This window comes from Plecotus auritus, assembly GCF_963455305.1.
Source record: "Plecotus auritus genome assembly, chromosome: 6".
NCBI lineage: Eukaryota > Metazoa > Chordata > Mammalia > Chiroptera > Vespertilionidae > Plecotus > Plecotus auritus.
Window position 1 is genome coordinate 148,121,993 of NC_137773.1, and position 25,617 is coordinate 148,147,609.

At 40.6% G+C, this 25,617-nt stretch overlaps 2 protein-coding genes across 6 annotated transcripts in view; both read right to left on the bottom strand.

The window, feature by feature from the left end:
- The window catches only part of NCK1 (NCK adaptor protein 1), a 67,695-nt gene extending 62,731 nt beyond the window's left edge, over positions 1–4,964 (bottom strand). The window contains exon 1 of one of the 4 annotated variants that reach the window (XM_080673140.1): positions 4,867–4,964. The gene's annotated coding sequence lies outside the window, so the exon portion shown is untranslated. Of the gene's footprint in view, positions 1–4,554; positions 4,696–4,866 lie in introns of those variants that run through there. The other 3 variants (XM_080673141.1, XM_080673142.1, XM_080673143.1) reach the window with 3 other exon arrangements.
- Positions 4,965–8,649: 3,685 nt separating this feature from the next.
- SLC35G2 (solute carrier family 35 member G2) overlaps positions 8,650–25,617 on the bottom strand; it is a 39,735-nt gene continuing 22,767 nt past the window's right edge. Inside the window, exons 2-3 of one of the 2 annotated variants that reach the window (XM_080673145.1) lie at positions 23,098–23,199; positions 8,650–12,654 (exon numbers count right to left, since the gene is read on the bottom strand). In XM_080673145.1, the coding sequence (XP_080529271.1) occupies positions 11,402–12,640 (1,239 nt within the window). In that variant the 5' untranslated portion in view covers positions 12,641–12,654; positions 23,098–23,199 and the 3' untranslated portion in view covers positions 8,650–11,401. The remainder of the gene's footprint in view (positions 12,655–23,097; positions 23,200–25,617) is intronic. The other variant, XM_080673144.1, reaches the window with a different exon arrangement.

Consider the following 25,617-nt stretch of genomic DNA (forward strand, 5'->3'; position numbering starts at 1 on the left):
TAGCTCCCTCTGCCCCCCTATAACTTGCTGTCCTGCTCCCTCCTGTAGCTCTCCGCCGCCCACTTGTAGCTCGAAGCCCCACCCTCCTGCTGATCCGGATCTGGTCGTTACACGGTCGGTCGTTACACTTCACGGTGTAACAACCATTTGCATATTACATCTTTATTTTATAGGATAGTTAAAAAAAACTGGGAAAAACAAAATATCTATTAATGGCTCATTTTTTAAAACTGTATATTATTTCAATGGAATACTATCATCAGTGGGGGAAAAAACACACACAAAAAAAACACACAACTATTGCTGTACCCAACATCATGGATAAATCTCACAAACACAATGCTAAGCAAAACAGCCATCCACAAAAGAGCACATGCTGTATGGTTCCATTTCTATTAAGTTCAAGAATGGGCAAAAATAATCTATGATTATATAAGTCAGAATAGTGATTACTTTTGAGGGTAGGAGATACTGATTGAGAAGAAGCATGACAGAGCATTCTGGAGCACTACAAATGTTCTCTATACCTTGATCTGGGTGATGGGTATATTTCCAATGCCTTAAACATTTTTGTAATATAGTTGGAATACTTAAAAAGTACAAAGCACATTAAATTCTTTGCTATAGCTATTATTTGAATTGATCTAGATGCAACATGATTTGGAAACATGTATTGAAGTTTTTGGAAGGCTGGTTCTTTAAAAACAAACAACAAAATCCTTTTCAGATGCATCTGTTTTTTAAAAGATTTCCCCAAGCCATATTCTTACTGCTTTAATCAATTGGTCTGTATGAACAAAAGTGGAAATTATTCATACCATGCTTATGTTCTTAAGTACAATTTCAGGAATAAAAAAAAGAAACGAGAATCAGTGTTTCAACTGTTTATTTTAGCAGATAATTTACTTAACCAAATAAAAACAAACCATTATAAACAACCAAAAATTAAAAGAATAATAACTTCTAACCTGTTTCAGACCAAAAGAGTAAAACATCCTCTCTAGAGATATTTCACCTGATAGTTTTCTGTGCTACCTACCTGTCTTACAACATTCAACTCTTGCTATATAAATAAATGTGAAAAAACACCACCACCAAGGCAGACCTAGCTGGTTTGGCTGGGTAGATGGGGTGTCAACCTGCAGAGTGAAGGGTCCCGGGTTCGATTCCAGTTAAGGGCACATGAATGGGTTGCGGGGCTCCATCCCCAGTGGGGGACATGAAGAAGGCAGCCAATCAATGATTCTCTCTCATCATTGATGTTTCTATCTCTCTCTCCCTCTCCCTTCCTCTCTGAATTATATATATATATATATATATATATATATATATATATATACACACACACACACACACACACACACACACATACATACATACATATACATATCAAGGCTGCTATTCAGAGAAACTTCAGAGAAACTTTAGAGTTAAAGGGGGAAAGGGAGGAATATGAAGAGCAAATACATGTATAAAAGATCTGACTTCCAAAATAGAACAAATGATTTTCAAAATGTTTTGCTCAATAAGTGGATTGCTCAATAATCTGGTTCTTCACAGATGAACAAAGTGACAAAGTAGCAAAATGTAAAAGTCTTACTGTTCTAATAATCAACAAGAGAACTTTTAGAAAAATCATTACATTTAATTAAGTGATAAATCCCCAGAAGTTTCCTCCAAACCATCACACTGTTCCCATCTACTTTCAAGGCCCCCAAATATTCAGTCTCTTTATCAAGAGATTCAAACAAACTCCAGCAGTAAAACTTCTAAAAGATTCATTCACTTTTTAGTGAGTCATAAGACACAACTGTAGAAATAACATTATTTTTGTTAGTGCTGTTGATACATCTAACAAGCATAGAAAAAGACTGTAAGTATACTTTTAAATCAGTTTCAATTGAGCATGAAGGTTCCCGTCACAAAAAAAAAGTTCTGAATTTATAGAAGGCATAAATACACAAAATGCAAAGTAATATGAAGTAAACAATAAAAAACATTACAAGAGATGAGCAGTATAGTTTCATAAAGAATATACAGAAAATTTGTAAAGACACACAGTACCTGAGTTAGGAAATCAAAGGTTAAGTCTCAGCTCTGACACCATCACTAGATGTATGCATTTTAATGCAGGTATTCTGTATGGATTGCATTTTCCTTATAAATGGAAGGTGGGATTCCAACTTTCCCACAATACTGTCCCGTGATATGACGATATAAGCCCACATCAGATTAAAAAACTAAAGGAATGATAAAACCATAAAGGCTATGGGTTCAAAAGAAAACAACACAGAGAATGAAAGATCTGGAAGGCTGCACTGATGGAACAAAAATTAAACTTAACAAAATTTGAGTTCCTTTGCTATTTGGGTACCTTAGGAGGGAAATTTTCTTTTAAAAGAATAGGCAGGCTATGCATAGACATTCAAAGTCTCAAAAGATATAAAGGTAGAAAAAAACAAAGTCTAAATGAGAAAAAGAGATTGGTTTGGTTAGGTGGGCAGTTCAGTTCCTATAGAGAAATTGTGCTATCATTAGGAAGAACAGGTTTTGAGCAGATTGTTAAAAGGCTAGTAATTTGAACTACAGTCTATGGGTAACAGGGAGCTATTGGTTTAACAATGAGAGATACGTTCAAAACATTATTTTAAGATAAGGCCTGGCCAGTGTGGCTCAGCAGTTGTCTTAACCCAGGAACCAAGAGGTCACTGGCTCAATCCCCATGGCAGCTGATTGATGTTTCTCTCTCATCTTAGGGATGTTTCTATCTCTCTATCCCTCTCCCTTCCTTTCTCTCTAAAAATCAATAAAATTTTTTTTAAAAAAAACAGATTAGGCAGAAGGCTGGATATACTGAGTAGGAAGAAAAGGCAGGCAGAAAACCTACTTAAACGCTAGATGAAATAAACAGGTATCTGAAAGAAATTTCGAAAAATTAGCCAATGATATGTGAATTGAGGAAGTCAAAGGTAAAACCAAGATTTGTGTCTGGGCAATTGAAACCATAATATCACCATAACATATGGAATCAATTTTGAAGGAAGGACTATAAATTCTATCTCTGAAACAGTCTAGTGAGGATCATCCAGACAAAATTGTTGCCTTCATCTTTAAATGTCATTTTTGGCCCTGTCAGTTGTCTTCCTAAAACAGCACAGCAGATTATGTATTAATGAAGAACTTTTAAGTGCTTAGTGACTTCCGGAGTTTCCTCTGATTTTATGTATCAACTAAATAATGATTTAATCTTCCGGTGTAGGTAGATAACATTTGGTATTTTTCTATATTATAAAGGTGAGTAAATTGTAAAAGTTATAAAACTATGATAGGAAAAAAGGATTACATCTGTACTTATCAAATAAAGTCTTCCTGACAAGTAATTTATAACAATAATCACATCAAATCTACCTTGAGCTTTGGCAGGTCCAAAAGGTCCATAAGAAAAATAAATCCAGGGCACAAAGTATCTCTCAATAAACTAAAAAAGCATTCTATGTATGCTTCAAGTGTTATTTACATGGACTAAAAGATAATGCTTAGAAAAATAAAGTACACGATTTAAAATTAAATAAGTGAACAAGCACAGTGAAGGAGTCTTGAACACTTTGCAACTAGTGTTTTGAGATCACAATTTTCTCAAAGAAAAAAAACTCAGTTTGTAATCAAGATGAAATGAAACTATTAATCAACCAATGCATATTTCTTGAGTTACTATCAAACTGTGAATGGGATTCCTATTTAAAAACTGAATATTATCGACAATTCTCAAACAAAACCTTCTTCTTGAACTATTTCCCACTTCACTTTGTGACCTCGCTGAAAACTGAGCCTTTAGGCACAGTGCTTTCCAGGTGCTTAATAAATTGTATGGTTGAGTTTTCATAAATCTACCAAAGACTTTAAAAAATGAGTAACTCCTGCAACACCCATTTTGACCGGACATTGAGCTTCTTTGCTCACCACCCAAGGTGGGATTTAAAAAATTCTCCTTTAACTTCATTCTTCCCTACCTTGTAAGCTTTCTTACAGAATCTAATGGGTAGAATTATTTTTAGCTGATCAGTTCATCAGTTCGAATTTAATTGAGCGTCTATAATGTCACCGTTCTCAGCCCTGAACAAAACCCAGCTTCCTGAGCTTCTAACGGCCAATTTAACTTTTATGGAAACACATAAGAAAGTATACAAAATCAGTCAACCGAGGTCGGTTTTTACCGGACCTATTACAAGGCAAGTCAAAAGCTCACAACCCAAGCAACTCACGTAGGAATCTACAACAGGTCCATACGATTAAAATACCCCCGATTTCACAAGTACCAACGAACCGGCTGGGGCTGGGGGAGGGGCAGAGGGAGCATCCCAGGATGTCCACCCGCCGCACAGGGCTCAGGCTAGAGGCGAACGTCCCCCTTCCCTCCTCTACCACGTCCCTACCTTCCTGGCTGCATTAGGTCACAACAGGCAACGGGATTTTGGGAGGAAAAGAAACAGAGAAGCATGCACGCCGCACACTGGACCTCCCAACCTCGCAGGGTTGGCCGCCCGGAGTGCTCACCCCGACCCGGCACTCCGGAGGCGGACAGGAAAGCCGCGGGGCCCCGCCTCCCTCCCCCGAGGTAGTGGCCGGAGGGTCGCGCGAAACCTCTGTGCAAACGCCCAGGCCGGGCCGCCGGGCCTCCCCGCCCCCTTCAGCTCAGCTCCGGGCCGGCAGACGGCGCCCAGGGCTAACTTCGCCTGGGAAGAGGAAGCGACGCAACGAATAGCAGGCTGTGTGAACGCAATGAACAAGGAAAGGCTGCCTGTGCATCTGCCTGCCGGCAAGGCCGTCTCTCCGTCCCTCTGCCGAGCCTCGGCGGCCCCAGCTCACCTGACGAGGGCACCAAGACGCCGCCGCGGCCGCCGCGATGGCCGTTACGGCACGAGGCCTTCGCTCAGCCGCCGCGTAGCTCTCGGAGAAAGGGGCGGGGCGCGCGCTGCGGGCGGGCGGAGGTGCAACGCCGACTGGCCGTGAGGCCGCGGGCGGGTCCGCGCGGGCAGGAAACCCTCTCTTGACCTAATCTGATAGGCTCGATTTCCCCGTCCCTTCCATCCGCCGCACCGGGATTGGGCGGGGCTGCCTGTCAGTCAAGTGCTGTGCTGGGCGTGGACAGAGCTGAGGCTGCGCGGCGGAGAGCGAGCTGGAGAGTGAGGAGCGCCGGCCTTCGCTCAGACTCCTGTCGCTTTTTCTCTCCAGCTGCCTACTTTGGGCCCTCCTCCTCAGCGCTGCGGAGAGACTCCACAGCAAAAAAAAAAATGACTGCTTCCCGAGGTCAGCCCCAACCGCTCTGGGATCTTCCTTCGGGTTTCTGCACCTGAAAAGAGTCTTGGCAGATGAAGATTCTTGGGGGCAGACAGCAAAAAAGAAAAACCAAAAGGCCTGAAAATGGGAACTTGGGAGAAAAATGTAAGACATATGCTTAATTTGAGCCACAAACCGAAATAGAGTCTGAGGACCTTGCTTGCAGTGGCCATGCTGTGAAGAGAAAGGACAGTGACTTTCGGTGACAGAGCTGCCCGCTCTTGGGGGCTCTGCCCCAGCTACCTGCCTGGCCATCCGTATCCAGACGCAAGCTGCAGCCCCACAGCACGCCCCATTCCTCCCTAAACAACCTTGTGGCTTCGGTTAGGCTTGCCTTCTCAGGGAAGCCTGCTCGGTTAGGTACCCTTCGTGGAGTATTGGTATTTTCCCCATCCAAGCTGTTGAAGTAGTTTGCCTGTATCCCTGTTTAGATTGTAAGCTCCATTTAAGGTAGGAACCCTATCAGTTTTCAGTTTTCCCCCAGTGCCTAGCACGTCAGTAAATATTGTTGAAGGCATTGATACCTCGCCCTTTCCCAACTTTAATCCTGGCCCTGACTTTACGTCCCAAGAGTTCACACCTTTCTGCATTTAACTTCAAAATTATTCATTTGAATACTGGTAATTGTATGTGGTTTGCTTGCCATATACAGGATCACAAGGTCAACCTCAAATCACCATTGGCCGCTTCCTGGCTTCAAGTAGGCTGACGCAAATATATCATGAACCTCTGAACAACAGCTACTCTCTCTGTTTACATCTTATTATTGGCATCTGCAGTGAATAATGTAAGTGAATTTTGAATTTACTGTTAGGATCTCAATGCCGTATTTTATCATGGCTGCCTCCCAAAATTTATATGTTGAACCCTAACCCCCAATCTGGCTGTATTTGGAGATAGGACCTTTAGACAGTAATTAAGTTGACTGAGGTGGTAAGAGTGGGGCCCTAATCTTATAGGATTACTGTCTTTATAAAAAGAGACACCAGAGAGCTTGCTTCACCATGAGAGGACACAGTGAGAAGGCAGCCATATAAAAGACAGAAAGAGAGGTCTCACCAGAAGCTGATCATGCTGGCACCCTGATGTGGAACTAAGCCTGCAGAAAACTGTGAGACATTTTTATTTCTTGAACCACCCACTCTGTGGTATTTTGTTATGGCAGCCTGAGCTAATACAACACTTTTATTGATACATCTTATAAAGTTTATGGACTGAGGTGTTACCCTCATTTTTGAAGCTGGAGAAACCATTTTCCAGAAGTTAAAACTATTTATCCAAAATCACAGTGTGAACTGTTAGGAAAACCTAGCTCAATTCAATACTAGTTACACATTTAACATGTGTTAGGGGCAGGGGGATGTGAATACAAATACAATAGGTAAAGTAATCCTTGCCATCAGGTAGCTTATGCCACCTACCTTAAGTGGGGAAAATAAACCCCCAAAAAATGTGCTTAAGTCATAAGTTTAGTTTTTATTTTGAAAAGGAATATGTAGTTTGAATTGGCTAATGATCAGAACAGACCCTTCATAAGACTTCGCAGATTTGACAACCGTGTGCCACCTGTTTAAGCAATAGAAGAATTAAGGGATTTTAAAGTGTTTTAGTTCCTTGTAAACATGTTTTTTTTTAAATATATATTTTTATTGATTTCAAAAATAAACTAATCTCACTTAAAGAAGTCTAAAAGAGCCCTGGTGGGTTTGGCTCAGTGGTTGGACCATCAGCCCGCAGACTGAGGGTCTCAGGTTCCATTGCCATCAAGGGCAGGTACCTGAGTTGCATGATTGATCTCCAGCACAGTCAGTATCAGTCGGGTGTGTGCAGGAGGCAACCAGTCAATGTGTCTCTCTCACATTGATGTTTCTCTTTCTGTCTCTCCCCTCCCTTACACTCACTCTAAAAAATTCAACAGAAAAATATCCTCCAGTGAGGATTAACAACAACAAAAAGTCTGAAAGACCAAATAGTTAATTTATTTAAGACTTGTTAAAAAGTTATACCTAAGCCCAGCCAACATAGCTTAGTGGTTGAGCATTGACCTATGAACCAGGAGATCACTGTTCGATTTACGGGCAGGGCACATGCTTGGGTTGTGGGCTCGATCACCAGTGTGGAGCATGCAGGAGGCAGCCAATCAATGATTATCTCTCATCATTGATGTTTCTATCTCTCTCTCCCTCTCCCTTCCTCTCTGAAATCAATAAAAATATTTTTAAATGAAAAAGAGAAATTAAAAGGAAAGAGCGATGAAAGAGAAATGGTAGATAGGCATAAAGTAATGTATCAAATTGTAGTATGATGTAGTTAACAGGAATAGAGTCCATGTTCTTATGGGGTAGGAGTTATTACAGAGGCTTCCTTTCACATGATGTCTCCCCAACTTCCAAACATAAACATGCATGTTACTTCTTTTAGCAGAACTCAAACCAAAAACAGTAATCACCCTTGCTAATTAGTGCTGAGTGGACCAGGGTCTAGGCAGAATAAAATGACAAAATTTAGGTCAGAACTTAAAGACCTAAAGACTGGAAATGGAGCTTTTGATGGGTAGCTAATCTGTCTAGGATAAAAACTTGCATTAATTCCAAAGGAAGGATATAGGAAGACAAGGAAGGGAAAAAAATGAGCTTCCACGTCTCAAGGCCTTTCCCAGGAAACTATTGATAGCTTATGGTTAGAATTGATTGGAGAGCATGATCTGTTTTAGCATCATCAGCCAGGGCTCTTTAGGACCAAAAAGACCCCTACCTACTAATCAAGAAGTAACTAATCACAGGCTCAACTGTGAGGTATAGAAATTAGTGGACCCTGGGAACTAAATTTCTGGATTGAGTATTGCTATGCTTTTATGGGAATTAATTCAACGAAAATGTTTTAAGAGTCCCCTCTGTAATAGGCACTACAATAAGTGCTGGATATCTAAAGATCAGTCTTAAAGGAGTTCAATCCAGTGTCAGAGAATGCAATTTAAACAGATACTTATTATTAATATAGTCAGTACAGCAATACTATGTACAGGGGGCCATTAAGCCACTGTGGAAGGGGAGTTGTGTGGTCAGGCTAGTCAGGCAATTAGTAGGCAAAAAGAAGGGCTTTTTACAGAGAGGAGTCTGCATAAAAATGCTATTACACAATAGTAGAATATTGCTGAAGCAGAAGATGACTGGAAATGTAAGCAATATTGGGTTGTTGAAGTTAAGGACTTTAAACTTTATCCTGTAGACAATGAGAAGCCATTAAAGGGTTTCTTTTAGCAGGTTAACATGTCATTCTGTTGTTTTCTGGCCTCATTGTTTCTGATAAGAAACCAGCTGTAATTCTTATCATTGTTTTCCTGAGTGTCTTTTTTTTTCTGGCTGCGTTTAAGATTTTGGTTTTTTAAATCTTTGTTTATCATCATTTACACTATGTTACTAGGTGTGGTTTTCTTTGTATTTATCCTACTTGGGTTCACTTATCCTTGTTTCTGTGAATTGCTGGTTGTTGTTGCTGTTTTCTCCTTTGTTAAATTTGGAAAACTTTTGGCCAAATATTGCTTAAAGTATTTTTTTTTCTGCCCCATTTCTCTCTGCTCTTCTGAGACTATACTTATGCTAAACTTCTTAGTCCTTAATACATGTGATTTCAGACTCTGTTCATTTTTTTCCAAGTCTTTTTCTTTCTATGTTTTGGTCTGGTAATTTTTTTTTTTTTTTTTTTTTTTTGAGAGCCAGTGTCTAGTAATTCTTGGAAAACCTGAATGTTAACATTTTCCCCAAAACACAGACACCCTACTAATGACTATGGGTTTATTTGGGGAAGGTTTGGAGACACATTAGTGAAGAAAATAGAAAATATAAATCACAAAATATTACCACAGAGAGAATTTAGCACTGGATGTTGGTGTGAGGCAGGATAGTAAAAAGTTAATAAAGTTCCTTGGCAAGTGCAATGGGAAAACAGATAGCTGAACAAACTGGCCCAACAATATATAGCCAGATAATAAATCACAAGGTCTTATCATAAACATTCTAGACCTTGTTGGGGCAGACCCAGACCCACCTTGGTCTCAGTCCCTTTTAGGTGACATTCTTTGAAGGTGAAATTGACCAGAGAATGACCTATATGCTCATTTTGATGCATCAGCATATTAAAAAACACACTTGGAAAACTGATGAATATATTCTATTGAGATCCTCCCAAGACCTCCCCTAAAATTCCAGCTTTTATAAAATAGACAAAACCCCTTAAGACAAGGGACCCAGTGTGTGAGCTCTCTTGCTAGAGCATGCCCATGCCTTCTTTCTTCAGGCATGTTATCTTTACTTTCTTTCTCCTAATCCCTTAAGGATCCTCACAAGACTTGCAACCAAGGGAGCAGTGACAGCAGCAGCCCATCCTGGGCCAACCCTCTGAACCTGTCTCCAAGGGCCCTTCTTTTGCCTCTGTAACTTGTTTCCTGAGTCCACGCAGCCCAGCTGGCTCATTTCTTCTGCCTCTGTGACTTTATTTCTAAAAAGCCAAGGCAGCTCTCTGAGCAGCCTGCTCAAATATTTTCTTTGACTATACTTTCACATTGCATGCTAAATAAACTTCCTCTTGTGCCAGAGTACTTGGCCCTGAATTCTTACTTTGCCAAACTCAAGAACCAAGAGCCAACTTCACTGGTAACGGATGTACTGAAAAAGCAAAAAGGGAACACTGAAGTAGCCCACAGGTGATAATTGTAGAGTATAGCTACCTCCCCTAAATCTAGTGAAAAAGAGGAATTGAGGTTGGACTATCAGGTCTCAGAATCTCAGAGGAATGATCCAGCTGAACTGTAGCTCTAATCCCTGAGAGAATGCTGTCCATCTGATCCTGCTACTACTGAGAAGGATATGATGAGGCTGGTTGGGGTTAGAGGTGTGCCAAAAGAAGCTGAAGACTAAAATCAGTTATTGATCAAGGGTTCATTGCTTACTGCTGAGGTAACAATGCCAGAAACTGCAAACAAATGGAAAGTAGGAAGTCCTTTTGTCCCTGCTGATTTCCAGTATCCCTCTAAAGGCCTTTATTGGTGGAACCTAGTGAGGCATCAGCTAACATAGGAAAAATGTAGTTTGTAGAGTCTGAGCCATAGATCACAGAGGAAAGTATAGAAAGGTGAATTTGGAGCTAAGATATCTCAATAACAATAGATTAATAACCAGTACCATATCAAGATTGGTTTATGCTAAATTTGTAAAAATTTCCCAAATTAATGCCACCTTATATGCTTTTACAGACTTTTAGGCCCTTTTAAAAAGAATCTGAAGACATCATGTTATATCAATTTTCTGCTATACTGTATTACTGCTAGTGCCTTTCAGTACTAAGGAGTACCTTTACTGAAGCTATTTAGTCCTCCCACCATCAGGCAAAAAAAAAAAAAAGGCTAGACGAAGTAGAACTGGCAAAACTCCAGTCTTCTCCCTCCATTTCCTATGCATTGTCTAATGGGGCCATTGCAAGAGGAAGACCAACTTCCTGTTCTAAGGTAGGCTAAGCACCATTGTCATGGAAAAATCAGCTCTTTTCTTTTGTTCCCTCTTCTTGCCTTAACTCAAGCTTCCTTGCCCAACCCAATCACCTCTAGTTTTCTAATGCAAGTAGATGACAAAACAGAGGTTGGTGTTCAGCATTTCACCTTATGGGGTACTTTTCACAAATGCCAATTTTTGAATATTGAAGGATTTTTGTTGAACATTTGTATAACATTGGGCATGAACATTTTTCTAATCTTTGAACTTTAGGACCACATAAGTTCCATCTGAAAGGGGTCATTTCTTCAAGTCTATGTTCTTTAGTAATGAAAGTTAACATTCTCCTTCTACCACAATTACCTTTTGTTAATAATAATAAAGACAAGCGTTCATGACATTGCATATATTTCATGTTTGTTTTTTAATATAATAGACTAGAATATATTTTCTATATCTGCATATGTTAATTAAATATTATATAGCACTGTCAGTTATACAACACAAAAAATAGCTGAATATTAAAATGGCAGTGTACGTATTAATAACAGATGGTCAAGAAGATAATAATCAGGTATTCATTTAATGGGAGAGTCTACTATTTCCTGGTAATCCTGCCTTCTTAAATTCCTCCAGTAAAGTTTATAGCCAGCAAGGACAAAAACACTAATCATAATGATTATCCCTCCAAAGACATCATAGACACTAGGAAATATGTGTAACACTAGAAGCTGCAAGACCATTGCTACCACAATCTCCAAATGTTGTACTGTGCTGACCAAAGCTGGATGGAATTTGTCCAAGGCATAATAAACTCCTAAGAATGCTGCAGTAGAACAGACGCAAATAGCAATGAGATAACTCCAGGTTTCTACATCTAATGGGATAATGGGTTCTTGAAGAACGAACATAGTAGATATTCCCCAGACTGTTCCAGTCCAACCAAAGGTAAACAATGCAGTCCACATGCTGATCTTCTCCTTAATGGATCTGTATACTATCATGGAAAGAGCAGTGGTCAGCCCAGCCATCACAGTCATAGTATATCCAAAGGCTTCTTTCCAAGCATTTAACAAGGAATTTTCTTCATTAACTATGTTGGGGATCATGACAAGACAAACACCTAAGATGCTACAAATAACTGTAGCCATGTCAATATAAGCCATTTTCTCATCTACAAGTAAAAAAGCCAAAATGGCACTGAAGACTGTGGTTGTGGCTCTCCACATAGTGGTCCCATTGCTGGGAGGAACTATAGAAAATGATGTATAAGCACAGGTGATAGAGATGACATTGCATATGCCATAAAAGAAGAGTCGTAATCTATATCCACTGGGTCCAAAGGGGGCCTCCTGGTAGTAACACACAACTAACACAGATAAGACCTGCAAGACAGAACGGATGAAAATCAGTTCTAGAGATGGAACTTTGGAACGATCAGAAACAAGCCTAGTGATAAGAGCTACACATCCATGAGCCAAAGCAGATCCAAACAGCACTATCCACATTTTTCTGGATTGAAAAATGTTTTTTTCTGCAAAGCTTTGGAATTGTCCAATCTCATTTGTCATGGGGTCTTCTGTTGGTGGAGGTCGGGTATCCATGGTTCCAAAAAAAGTTCTTCCTTTTCTTTTCATTTCACTCAACAGGCCTTTCTTTGGATTTTCTTCTATAAAATTTCCATAATCTTCATTAATTTCTTCATATCCATCATCTCCAGGCTGGGGATAATGAGAAGTGTATTTCACCGTCACTGTATTAGGATGTATTTTTACCCTTTTTTTAACTGGATATTTTTTGGAGGGAGTAGTATCCATTTCTTCAGGTAATTCTATTTAAGAAGAAAAAAAAAGACAAATGTACATATTCAATTGAAATTTAGTTTTAATTTCTATTATATATACCAATTCAATTATAGAGGTTGTAACAGTTTTTTTATTAACATGTATATTTTTTTTATTGTTGACAGTATTACAGATGTCTCCCAGGAGTTTTACTTTTTAAGTAACAGGAAGAGATAATTGGAATATACCTTATCAGATGTATTGAAATGACCTACCTTTTTCATTCTCATCTTAAGTCTGCCCCTGTTTCTCATTCTGCTTGTTCCTTGACTCATTCAGCTCTATTTCATATCTTTACATCACAGACAACTGATATTTTTCCATCTTTTCATTCCTACCTGTGTGTCTACCCATCCAATAGGAAAAACATAACCTAGATCAGAACTTTCCTTCTCATAATGTTCATGTGTCTATATTATAAATTGTGGGTGGATAAGTCTAAGTCTTTTGTAAAATCACTTTTGTATAATACCAGAATTAGCCTTATATTACAAATTACAGTGATTTTTTAACATTTATTCTAGGCTCTCCATACATTTTTCAGATATATGGATGCAAAGAAATTAAAAAATGAAACGGATTTAGTGACATTCATACATTGTTGGTATACAACCTTCCTGATGACCATTTGGACAATATGTTTCTTAACTGAGATTTTACTGGATTTACTTCATACAATGGAACACTATGCTATACATCCATTAAAAACAACAATGCAGATTTTTACTGACATGAAAAGATGTCCATGACACATTGTTGAGTGGGAAAAAAGTTAAGCTTCTTGTAAGGATTGTATGAGATTAATGCATATGAAAATTTTTCCACAGTATTGACATATTATAAACTCTCAATAAATGTTAACAATAAATTCAGTTATCTTTCTCATATAATTAACTCTTTTGAAACACTGGATATCTTATACAATGTTATTCTTTTCTTAAAAACTTGTGTTTGGCCTAGCCAGTGTGGGTCAGTGATTGAGCATCGACCTTTGAACCAGGAGGTCACAGTTTGATTCCTGGTCAAGGCATATAACTGGGTTGAGGGCTCAATCCCCAGTGTGGGTGTGCAGGAGTCAGCCGATCAGTGATTCTCTCTCATCATGGATGTTTCTCTCTCTCTGTCCCTCTCCCTTCCTCTCTGAAATAAATTAAATATGTATTTTTTTAAAATCTGTTTGTTCACTCAGCTCTCTTTCATTATCCATCCATCCAAGAACAATTTCTTTCCAAATGATTCCTCCTCTTCCCTCTAAAAAAAAATAAAAATAAATAAACCTCATTTTTTTTGTCCTCATGACATATTTCCTATTCCTTGCCCAAAACCCATCAGTTCCAGGATCTTAAACCATGGTCCAGATATCAAATTCTATTTTGTTCTTTGACACCATCTGGATAGCCAACTGCTCCATTCCTATTTACTCCTTTCTCTTCTGAAGGACATCACCTTCAGTTAGAAGAAGTTATTTAAAAAAACACCACATGTGCCTCCAGGTCTTTCAGTTTCTCAGCCTGTACCTTTCACTTGCAGTCCTTGGTGCATATTGCTATCAAGTTAATCTGATGCTTTTTTCCAACTTGTATCAGGACATTTCCACTTCAAATCATGACTTCAGCCCTAGCCTGTTTGGTTAAGTGGTTAGGGTGTCGGCCTGCAGACTGAAGGGTCATGGGTTCCATTCCAGTCAAGGGTACATACCTCGTTTGCAGGCTCGATCCGTGGCCCCAGTTGGGGTGCGTGAGGGAGGCAACCTGTCAATATGTCTCTATCATCAATGTTTCTATCTCTGTGTCTGTCCCCACCCCCCTTCTATTCTCTCTAAAAAAATCAATGGAAAAAAATATCCTTGGATGAGAATTAACAACAACATATCATGACTTCAATTTCAATAATCACAAATTGAATTAATAGTCATGGTCTCCTCATTCATGTTTGTAATACCACCATTTTTCCAGTTCCACAAGTTAGAAACCAAGGAATACTCTGAATTATCCTTTCTGGCACCACACTTCCAGTTAGTCATCACTCCTGTCTTTTTAAAAAATATATTTTTATTGATTTCAAAACTAAAGGGAGAGGGATAGAGATATAGAAACATCAATGATGAGAGAGAATCATTGATTAGCTGCCTCTTGCCCACTCCACACTGGAGATGGAGCCTGCAACCCGGACATGTGCCCTGACTGGGAATCGAACTGTAACCTCCTGGTTCAGAGGTCGACTCTTAACCACACTGGCTGGGCTATCTTTTGTCTTTCAAATATTTTCCTTTCTCCAATTCCATTTTACCTTTCTGTTTTGATTCTGTTTTTGTTATTGCTAATTCCTATCTAGAATATTGCAATAGCATCCTAACTAGCCCCCTTGAATCTCAATCCTTCTCCCCCAAAATACATCTGTATTATACCACTATTATATTAATCTGTCTTTTTTTTTTTAAGATTATATGAAAACTTTTATTTTCTTTTTTTTTTTATTAAGGTATTATATGTGTACATATCTTACCATTGCCCCCCCCACCCCACTCCCATACATGCCTCACCCCCCAATGTTTTGCATCCGTTGGTTACTCTTATATACATGCATATAAGTCCTTCAGTTGATCTCTTATTTCTCCCACCTCTCCCTAACCTTACTGCTGTAATTTGACAGTCTGTTTGATGCTTTACTGCCTCTGTATCTATCTTTTTGTTCATCAGTTTATAATGTTTTTCATTATCCCCAAATGAGTGAGATCATGTGGTATTTTTCTTTCATTGACTGGCTTATTTCACTTAGCATAATGTTCTCTAATTCCATCCAGGTGCCTACAAATGGTACTAATTCCTTCTTTTTTATGGCAGCATAGTATTCCATTGTGTAGATGTACCATAGTTTTCTGATCCAGTAATCTGCTGATGGGCACTTAGGCTGTTTCCAAATCTTAGCTATGGTAAATTGTGCTGCTATGAACATAGGGGTGCATATATCCTTTCTGATTGGTGTTTCTAGTTTCTTAGGATATATTCCCAGGAGTGGGATTACTGGGTCAAATGGGAGTTCCATTTTCAGTTTTTTGAGGAAACTCCATACTGTTCTCCACAGTGGCTGCACCAGTCTGCATTCCCACCAGCAGTGCACGAGGGTTCCTTTTTCTCCGCATCCTCGCCAACACTTGTCGTTTGTTGATTTGTTGATGATAGCCATTCTGAGAGGTGTTAATCTGTCTTTAAAAGACTCAAAACAAAAACTTCTCTTAAGCTTCCCCATTCTCTATTCCTCTGCCCGGTTCTCAAGTCCCTGTCTAGTGTAGCTCCTATCAATACTTAGCTTCTTAATACACATACTTTAATCCAGTGTTCTCCCTGTCTTCACTCCCCACATACGTATCATTTCTCTAAGTCTTTATTTTCAATAGTTTCCCCTCTGCTCCAACTTTCTAAATAATGTTCATCTTTTATGAAGGTCCAGTCCCAATCTGCCTTTTAGAAATAAGCCCTAACCACTCTAGCCACTTATTTTTTCTTCTTTGTTTAGTATCTGCGTTAGTTCTTCTAATTTTTATAATCTAATCATTTTGTTATTTAGTTGTCTCCGCTCAGTAGGGTTTTATCTCCAGTCATTGAACCCAAACTTGCTATATTAAATCTCCTTTCCTTGCTAGTCATCCAGTATCTTAATGGTATTTCAGATCATATAACTTCCCACTTGCTATCCATTGTTAAAATTATGACATATCCATTCAGAGCTTCCCTCTTCCCTACTGCATGCCAGATTTATAGCTCCAAGGCCATGAATAGGGAGAGGATGTGGTCTGTTATTTTATTCCTCCTATTCCCTCCCTTTGGAGAGTGTTGGGAGAGCAATATGGTCTGCCTCTGGGACACTTCCTCCATATCCCTCTTCTAGGCTCTAGCTCCCCTGGTTTATTGGCACATGGAGGAAGGAAAAGGAAAGGGACACATGTCTCATACCAGTATATTGGCTGATGTTGTGTGATGGCTTTTTGATATTTAAACTTGGCTAGGCTGAACTACATTCCCCAGTTATATCTTGCCCTTTGATTGACTTGATCCCTAAAAGTGGTAAAAAGTCTTAGGTATAAAGCTGGCTATTGAAACTTGATTATAATATAGTGGTTTAAATGTAGGCACTAATGTGATATTTGACACTAAAGAGCTGATAGGCTACTACCTTATACCTAAACAGCCCCAATGCACTTAAACATTCTTGCCATGAATGAATGTGAAAAGACTACAACCTAACTGGTCACCTAAAATGAAGGCCACAACAACCATCTTTTCCAGGCTTTCTTGAGACAACAGGACATACATAGGATCTGTGCTGTTAAATGTTTCTCCTGAGACCTGCTGAGAGAAGCCACTCCTTCCTCTGAACTGATGACAAGGGGCTCCTGTACTGAGGCCCCAAAGTCTGTCAGCATGATTCTACCCTTCTTATTCTGAACCCTGCCTGGAATGATGATAAGGCATAACCCTTAACTTCCCTCTTTGAATAGAGATTCTTTTTTCTCTTTCCCACTGCAACTCATGAGAATCAGGAGGACTAGAGGCAGCATTTAAGTGTATGTATATATATATATATTTTTTTTTGTTTTGTTTTGTTTTGTTTTGTTTTTATTGTTTCAGAGAGGAAGGGAGAGGGAGAGAGAAATATCCATGATGAGAGAGAATCATCGATTGGTTGCCTCCTGCACACCCTACAACTCAGCATGTGCCCTGACTAGGGAATCGAACTGTGATCTCCTGGTTTATAAGTCGATGCTCAACCACTGAGCCCCACCGGCCTGGTAGCATTTAAGTTTGTTTGTGCTTTATTAAAACTTTTCAAGTCTGTATCTTTGTGTTAAAGCCCACTGCTTTAGAGAAAAAAGAATCTGCTTCTAGGCTCTTTCAGAAAAGAAACTATTTTCATTTTCCTGAAATCATAGTTCTCTACAGGAAATAGTGGTGATGATGACAAAATACCTGTGTAGAATGTAGGAGAAAAGTCTCAGTCACGTGGTCATCCCTGCTACTGAGAATCCTACCCTAAAACCTGGCTTCCAAACTGAATTGCACACATTTTCTCTCCTCTGGGCCTTTTCCCTGTGCCTCCTTTTGTCATTTTACTCTCTTAGTGTATGACATAGATAAGTTTTAAAAAATAGTAGTTCCTCCAGTGTCTGTTTAGGGAGAGGAGAGGAAACAACCTAAGTGCTTAAACAGATAAATGAATAAACAAAATGTGGTATCCTATATAATAAAGAGGTGATATGCAAATTGACCATCACTCCAACACACAAGATGGCCGCCCCCATGTGGTCAAAGATGGCCACCACAAGATGGCCTGCAGGGGAGGGTAGTTGGGGGTGACCATGCCTGCAGGGGAGGGCAGTTGGGGGTGACCAGGCCGGCAGGGGAGGGCAGTTGGGGGTGACCAGGCCGGCAGGAGAGGGCAGTTGGGGGTGACCAGGCCTGCAGGGGAGGACAGTTAGGGGCAACCAGGCTGGCAGGGGAGCAGTTAGGTGTCGATCAGGCTGGCAGGGGAGTCGTTAGGGGGTGATCAGGCTGGCAGGCAGAAGCGGTTAGGGGCAATCAGGGGGTGATCAGGCTGGCAGGCGAGCAGTTGGGAGCCAACAGTCGTGGATTGTGAGAGGGATCCCACTGAAATCTGGCCTAAATGGGCAGTCAGACATCCCTTGAGGGGTCCCAGATTGAAGAGGGTACAGACTGGGCTGAGGGACACCCCCACCCCCGCTCCATGCACGAATTTCATGCACCGGGCCTCTAGTACTCATATAATCAAATATTATTCAGTCATAAAAAGGAATGAAGTTCCAAAATATACTATAATATGGATGAACCTTGAAGACATTGTGCTAACTGAAATAAGCCAGATACAAAAAAAAACAAACATTGTTTGATACCACTTGTAAGAGGTATTTAGAATAGGAAAATTCATAAAAACAAAATAGATTAGAGGTTACAAAGCCTGGGGGGAGGGAGGAAGAAACGGGTAATTATATTTAAAGGTTACAGTTTCTGGGGAAATGAAAAAGTTTTCAAAATAGTGGTGATTATTACACAATATTGTGAATGTAATTAATGCCATTGAATGTCATACTTAAAAGGTAAGATTGTGTTATGTATATTTTAATAAAACTTAAAATACAAGAAGAAAAAAGAAGGGCAGGAAAAAGTAGTGGTTCCTTCAGTGTGGTTTTTGGAGAGGAGGAGTAAATGCTAGGCATTGATATTTTTTAAAATCTCCTCGATAGTTCTAATGTATAATTTATTTGTGTGAGAACTACTTGACTAGATTATCCTAAGGGCCCTTCTGGCTTTAAGAATTTAATGAGCGTATGGGCTACTGCATACTGACTAAGGAAGACAGGGAGTGGCACAGGGCTGGAATTTTTTTTTTAAGTGGATACTGAAGCCAGGCTGCCTGGATTGGAATCCTAGCTACATGTGCTATTGTGATTTATAAGAAATATATTTTGGTCATCTGAGTGACCACATATATATTTCTTATATATATTTGGTTTTTATCCCAGTTCCTGGCTCAGTGGATAGAGCAAACACCCAAGGATGGGGGCTTGTTTCAAGGGAAGCCAACCAAGTGATTTGAGGATTCGAAATTTTAGTCCCATCCACGACCTCTGGTGAGAGGAGAGTGTCTGGAGGTTGAATCAATGGCCAATTGTGAATGATCTAATCAATCATGACTATGTAATGAAGCATCCATAAAAACCCAAGAGGACATGCCCTAACCGGTTTGGCTCAGTGGATAGAGCGTTGGCCTGCGGACTGAAAGATCCCAGGTTCGATTCCGGTCAAGGGCATGTACCTTGGTTGCGGGCACATCCCCAGTAGGAGGTGTGCAGGAGGCAGCTGATCGATGTTTCACTCTCATCGATGTTTCTAACTCTCTATCCCTCTCCCTTCATCTCTGTAAAAAACCAATAAAATCTATTTTAAAAAAACAACCCAAGAGGACAAAGTTTGGAGAACTTCTGGGTTGGTGAACACATGGACATTTGGGGAGAGTGGCATGCTCAGAAAGGCATGGAAGCTCTGTGACCTTTTTTTCTTAATTCTTTATTGTTTAAAGTATTACATATGTCTCCTTTTTCTCTCATTGATCTCTCCCTGGCCACTCCTAACCCCCAGCACATGCCCTCACCCGCCCCTAGTGTCTGTGTCCATTGGTTATGCTTATATGCATGCATACAAGTCCTTTGGTTGATCTCTTACTGCCCCCCTCCCTCGTGACCTTTTGACATACCTCACCCTAAGCATCTATTCCATTTGGCTGTTTCTGAGCTATATCCCTTCATAATAAACTGGTAAACTAGTAAGTAAAATGTTTCTCTGAGTTCTGTGAGCTTCTCTGGCAAACTAATTTAACCTAAGGAGGAGGTTGTGGGAAACTCTGATCTATAGATTGGCCAGAGGCTCAGATGACAATCAGGACTTTTTTAAAAAAAATTTTATTTAAAAAAAAATATTTTTATTGATTTCAGAGAGGAAGAGAGAGGGAGAGAGAGATAGAGACATCAATGATGAGGGAGAATCATTGATCGGCTGCCTCCTGCACGCCCCACACTGGGGATCGAGCCCACAACCAGGCATGTGCCCTTAACTGGAATTGAACCCGGGACCTTTCAGTCTGCAGGCTGATGCTCTATCCACTGAGCCAAACCAGCTAGGGCAACAATCTGGACTTTTGACTGGCATCCTCTACCCAGAGGTTGGGTAGAGGAAGGCAATTTTGTAAGACTGAGCTCTCAACCTTTTGGATCTTATACTATCTCCAAGTAGATAGTGTCAGAATTGAATTGTAGAACACCCAGCTACTGTCAGAACATTGTTTGTTGATGTGGGGAACCCCTCATCACAGTGGAATTGGGTGCAGAATCCTTACTATAGAACTTATTAAATATGTGACCCAGGGCAACTTAACCTCTTTGCCAATTTTCTCTTCTGTAAAATAGCAATTGTATTAGCTCATGAGGTAGAATAAAATATTAAGTCAGTTAATACATACAAAACACTTAGTATCTGGCACCTAGCAAGTGTTCAATAAATTTTAATTCTTTTTTCACATTATTCTGTCTGCCTGGAATAACTGTGTCCTCCTCATTTCTGCCCTTATCTACCTGTTGAGCTCCCATTTGTGCTTGATTGGTTTGCTCAAATGCTGTTTCCTCCTTTATAGTGTTCCCTAGCCCTTCTCACCTCTGTGTCCCTCTGTTCAAATATTCATGTGTTTATATGCTGTCTTTCCCACCAGACTTTACACTTCTTGATAGCAGACTTTCCCACCATTATATCCTCTGCCCTTAACACAGTGCCTGGAACATACTAGCACTCAAATGTTTGTTTGATGAAATAGAATGCATTTGAAATCCAAGAAGAGGGAAACATGAAAAAGAATGGGGAATGATATTAAAACTACTGATATTTTATTTGCAGATGACATGATGCTGTATATAGAGAACCCTAAAGGTTCTACCAAAAAACTACTAGAATTCAGTAAAGTAGCAGGATACAAAATAAAGGTATTGCATTATTGCATTTTTATACAGAACTATTAGAAAGGGAAACTAAGAAAAACAATCCCATTTACAATTGCATCAAAAAAATAAAGTACCTATGAATAAATTTAACCAAGGAGGTAAAAGAACTGTCTGTACTCAGAAAATTTCTGAAGACAGGAATTGAAGAAGATACATATAAATGGAAGTGCATTCCATGCTTATGAATAGGGAGAATTGACATTGTTAATTCAATCTATAGCCTCAATGTAATTCCTATCAACATACCAATGTGTATTTCACAGCACTAGAATAAATAATTCAAAAATTTATATGGAACCACAAAGACCCTGAATAGCCACAGCAATCTTGAGAAAGAAGAACAAAGTTGGAGGAATCCTGATTATACTACAAGGACATGGTAATCAAAACAGCATGGTATTGGCATAAAAACAGACATATAGATCAGTGGAACAGAATAGAGAATCCAGAAATAAACCCACACCTATATAGTCAATTCATATTTGACAAAGAGGCAAGAACATACAATGGTGTATAGACAGTCTATCAATAAATGGTGTTGGGGAAATTGGACAGATATTTACCAAAAAAATGAAACTAGACCACCTTCTTACACCATCCTGTCTAATAAAAGGGTAATATGCAAATTAACCATCACTCCATCACAAAGATAGTGGTGCCCATAGCCACAAGATGGCAGCACCCAGTTCCCTCAGCCTTACCAGAGTCCCCCAGTCCTGGGGGGCTGCTGCTGAGAGCAGACAGCGTGAGCGGCCTGGCGGAATGCTTGCTTCATCACCACAGCGATGTCCCAGCCGCGGAGGGCCTCTGGGGGACAAGGGGCAGGCCCACAGCCTCTGCAGCCAAGTGCAGGCCCAGAGAGGAGATGGCGGGCCCGCCTCCCACGGAAGCAGCGCAGCTCACTTCCGGGTCCCGTGGAAGCAGTGCGGCTCCCAGCGGCACACTGCGGTTCCCACCAGCTCCCGCGGAAGCGGCAGGTGGTCTACTGCGTGCAATATCGTGCAGTGGGCTACTAGTATACAATAATAAACTCAAAATGGATTAGACAAATCTAAGACTCGATAATATAAAAATCCTAGATGAAAATCTAGGCAGTAAAATCTTAGACATTTCCCTTAGTAATATTTTTCTGGTATATCTCCTTGGGCAAGGGAAACAAAAGAAAAATAAACAATCGGGACTACATCAAACTAAAAAGCTGCACAGTCAAGGAAACCATCAAAATGAAAAGACAACCCACTGAATAGAAGGACATATCTGCCAGTGGTACATCAGATAAGGGTAGTAAGAAAAATTTATGAAGAACTTATATAACTCAACACTCAAAAAAAAGGGGGGGGGAAAAAAGAAAATCCAATGAAGAAATGGACAGATGACCTAAATGGACACTTCTCCAAAGAGGACATTCAGATGGCCAATAGACATGAAAAGATGCTCAATGTCACTAATCATCAGAGAAATGCAAATTAAAACCACAATGAGATATCACTTCACACCTGTGAGAATGGCTATCATCAATACATCAAACAAGCCATGGTAAGGATGTTGAGAAAACAGAACTGTGCACTGTTGGTGGGAATGCAGATTGGTGCAGCCACTGTGGAAAACAGTATGGAGTTTCCTCAAATGGAACTACCTTATGACCAAGCAATTCCATTTCAGGGTGTATATCTGAAGAAACCCAAAACACTAATTCAAAGAATATATGCGCCCTTATGTTCAGTGCAGCATTATTTATGATAGTCATGGGAGCAACCCACATGCCCATCAATAGACAAGGAGAGCCGAAACCGGTTTGGCTCAGTGGATAGAGCGTCGGCCTGCGGACTCAAGGGTCCCGGGTTCGATTCCGGTCAAGGGCATGTACCTTGGTTGCAGGCACATCCCCAGTGGGGGGTGTGCAGGAGGCAGCTGATCGATGTTTCTCTGTCATCGATGTTTCTAGCTCTCTATCCCTCTCCCTTCCTCTCTGTAAAAAATCAATAAAATATATTAAAAAAAAAAATAGACAAGGAGATTAAAAAGCACACACACACACACACACACACACACACACACACAATGGAATATTACTTGGCCAAAAAAAAAGCGAAATCTTAACATTTGCTACAGCATGGATGGACCTAGAAAGTATTGTGTTAAATGAAATAAGGCAGTCAGAGAAAGACAGATATCATATGATTTCACTTACATGTGGAATCTAAAGAGCAATATAAATGAACAAACAAAACAGACTTGAGAATAGACTGATGGTTACCAGAGGGGAGAGGTTTTGAGAAATTGGATGAAAAAGGTAAAGGGATTGAGAAGTACAGATTAGTAGTTACAAAATAGGAAATATAGTCAACAATAATAACTATGTATGGTGCCAGTTGAGTATTGGAAATACCGGGGGGAACACTTGGAAGGTGTATGCTTGTCTAATCACTATGCTGTACACCTGAAACTAATACAAAATAGTATTGAGTGTAACCTATAATTAAAAAAAAAATTAAAACATTTTTTAAAAGACTACTGGTATTTCTATAGGATCTTATAGGCCCAGATAGCCACATCTGCTCTCTTGGTATCACTGCTCAATCAACAGTAACTTTAGAGAGAGAAACCAAGATGGCGGCATAGGTAAGCACCTAAACTGCTGCCTCACACAACAATTTCAAAACTACAACTAAAAGACAGAACGGACACCATCCAGAACCACAGGAAAGCTGGCTGAGTGAAAATTCTACAACTAGAAGGAAAGAGAAAAGTTCAGAGAATTGGAGGTACGGCAAAGGGTCTTTGTGCATGCAGAGGGAAGGGCGGCTGAGAGCCAGGCTGACTTTCTCTGGCGGAAGGGGAAGGAAGCCCCCGACCACACTGAACCCCAGTTCTGACTGCACTGAACACCAGTCCCGGGTGAAACCCCGTGGACCCAGGCTCATACAGGGGAGTCTGGACTGTCAGGTAGAGAGTAAGGCACCCGGAGACTCGGAGACCCGGGGGAGACCCGGGAGAGCCCTGGCAGGCAGGGTTCTGGAGGCACGCGCGCCAGTGCGCACAAAGGCTGCGGAGGTTGCCACAGGCTTTCCCTAGCAGAAGGGAGTCCGAAGCTCCTGACTGCACTGAGCCCCAGTTCTGACTGCACTGAACCCCAGTTCCAGGCGAGCCCCTGGGGACCCACGCCCTTGTGGGGGGAATCTGGACTCTCGGGCAGAGACTCGGGAGCTGGGGAAGGCAGTGGTCTGCAGGCGCGCGCATGCCAGTGCGCACAAAGGCTGCGGAGGTTGCCACAGGCTTTCCCTAGTGGAAGGGAGTCAGAAGCTCCTAACTGCACTGAGCCCCAGAACTGACTGCACTGAACCCCAGTTCCAGGCGAGCCCCTGGGGACCCACGCTCTTGTGGGGGGAATCTGGACTCTCGGGCGGAGACTCTGGAGCCGGGGAAGGCAAAGGTCTGCAGGCGCGCACGCGCACAAGGGCAAGGCTGTCTGGAAGCCAAGACTGTCTGCTCCGCCCTGACACTCCACCCCATCCAAGCTGAGCACAGAGGCTATTGCAATTTGGCAAGTCTAATCCTATAAGGCTGTCTCCAGCACCAAACTTCTCCCAGCATAGACACAGCTGATCCTTACAGCCAACTGGCCTGGAGGTCAATTCCTCCCAGTGATACCAACAACAATCAAGACTTAACTACAACAAGGCTGTACACAGTCCACAAAGGGGTGCACCAAGAGTGTCCACCTCAGGTTAACTGGGGAGGCCGACCCACTGGGCCATATAGGAAACCTAGCACACAAATTTACCCTACCAACTCAGGGAAGCAGTGAAAATGCAGCGTCAAAGAAACAGATAACAAACAAAAGAAATGGAGGAAAACAAACGACTGGATATAGAATTCAAAACCACGGTTATAAGGCTTTTCAAGAATATTCTAGAAAAGGCCGATAAATATAATGAGACCCTCGAAGATATGAAAAAGGACCAACTAGAAATTAAACATACACTGACTGAAATAAAAAATATTATACAGAGACCCAACAACAGACTAGAGGAACACAAGAATCAAGTCAAAGAATTGAAATACAAAGAAGCAAAAAACACTCAACCGAAAAAGCAAAAAGAAAAAAAAATCCAAAAAGTTGAAGATAGTATAAGAAGACTCTGGGACAACTTGAAGCGTACCAACATCAGAATTATGGGGGTGCCAGAAGAAGAGAGAGAGCAAGATACTGAAAACCTATTTGAAGAAATAATGACAGAAAACTTCCCCCACCTGGTGAAAGAAATAGACTTACAAGTCCAGGAAGCGCACAGAACCCCAAACAAAAGGAATCCAAAGAGGACCACACCAAGACACATCATAATTAAAATGCCAAGAGCAAAAGACAAAGAGAGAATATTAAAAG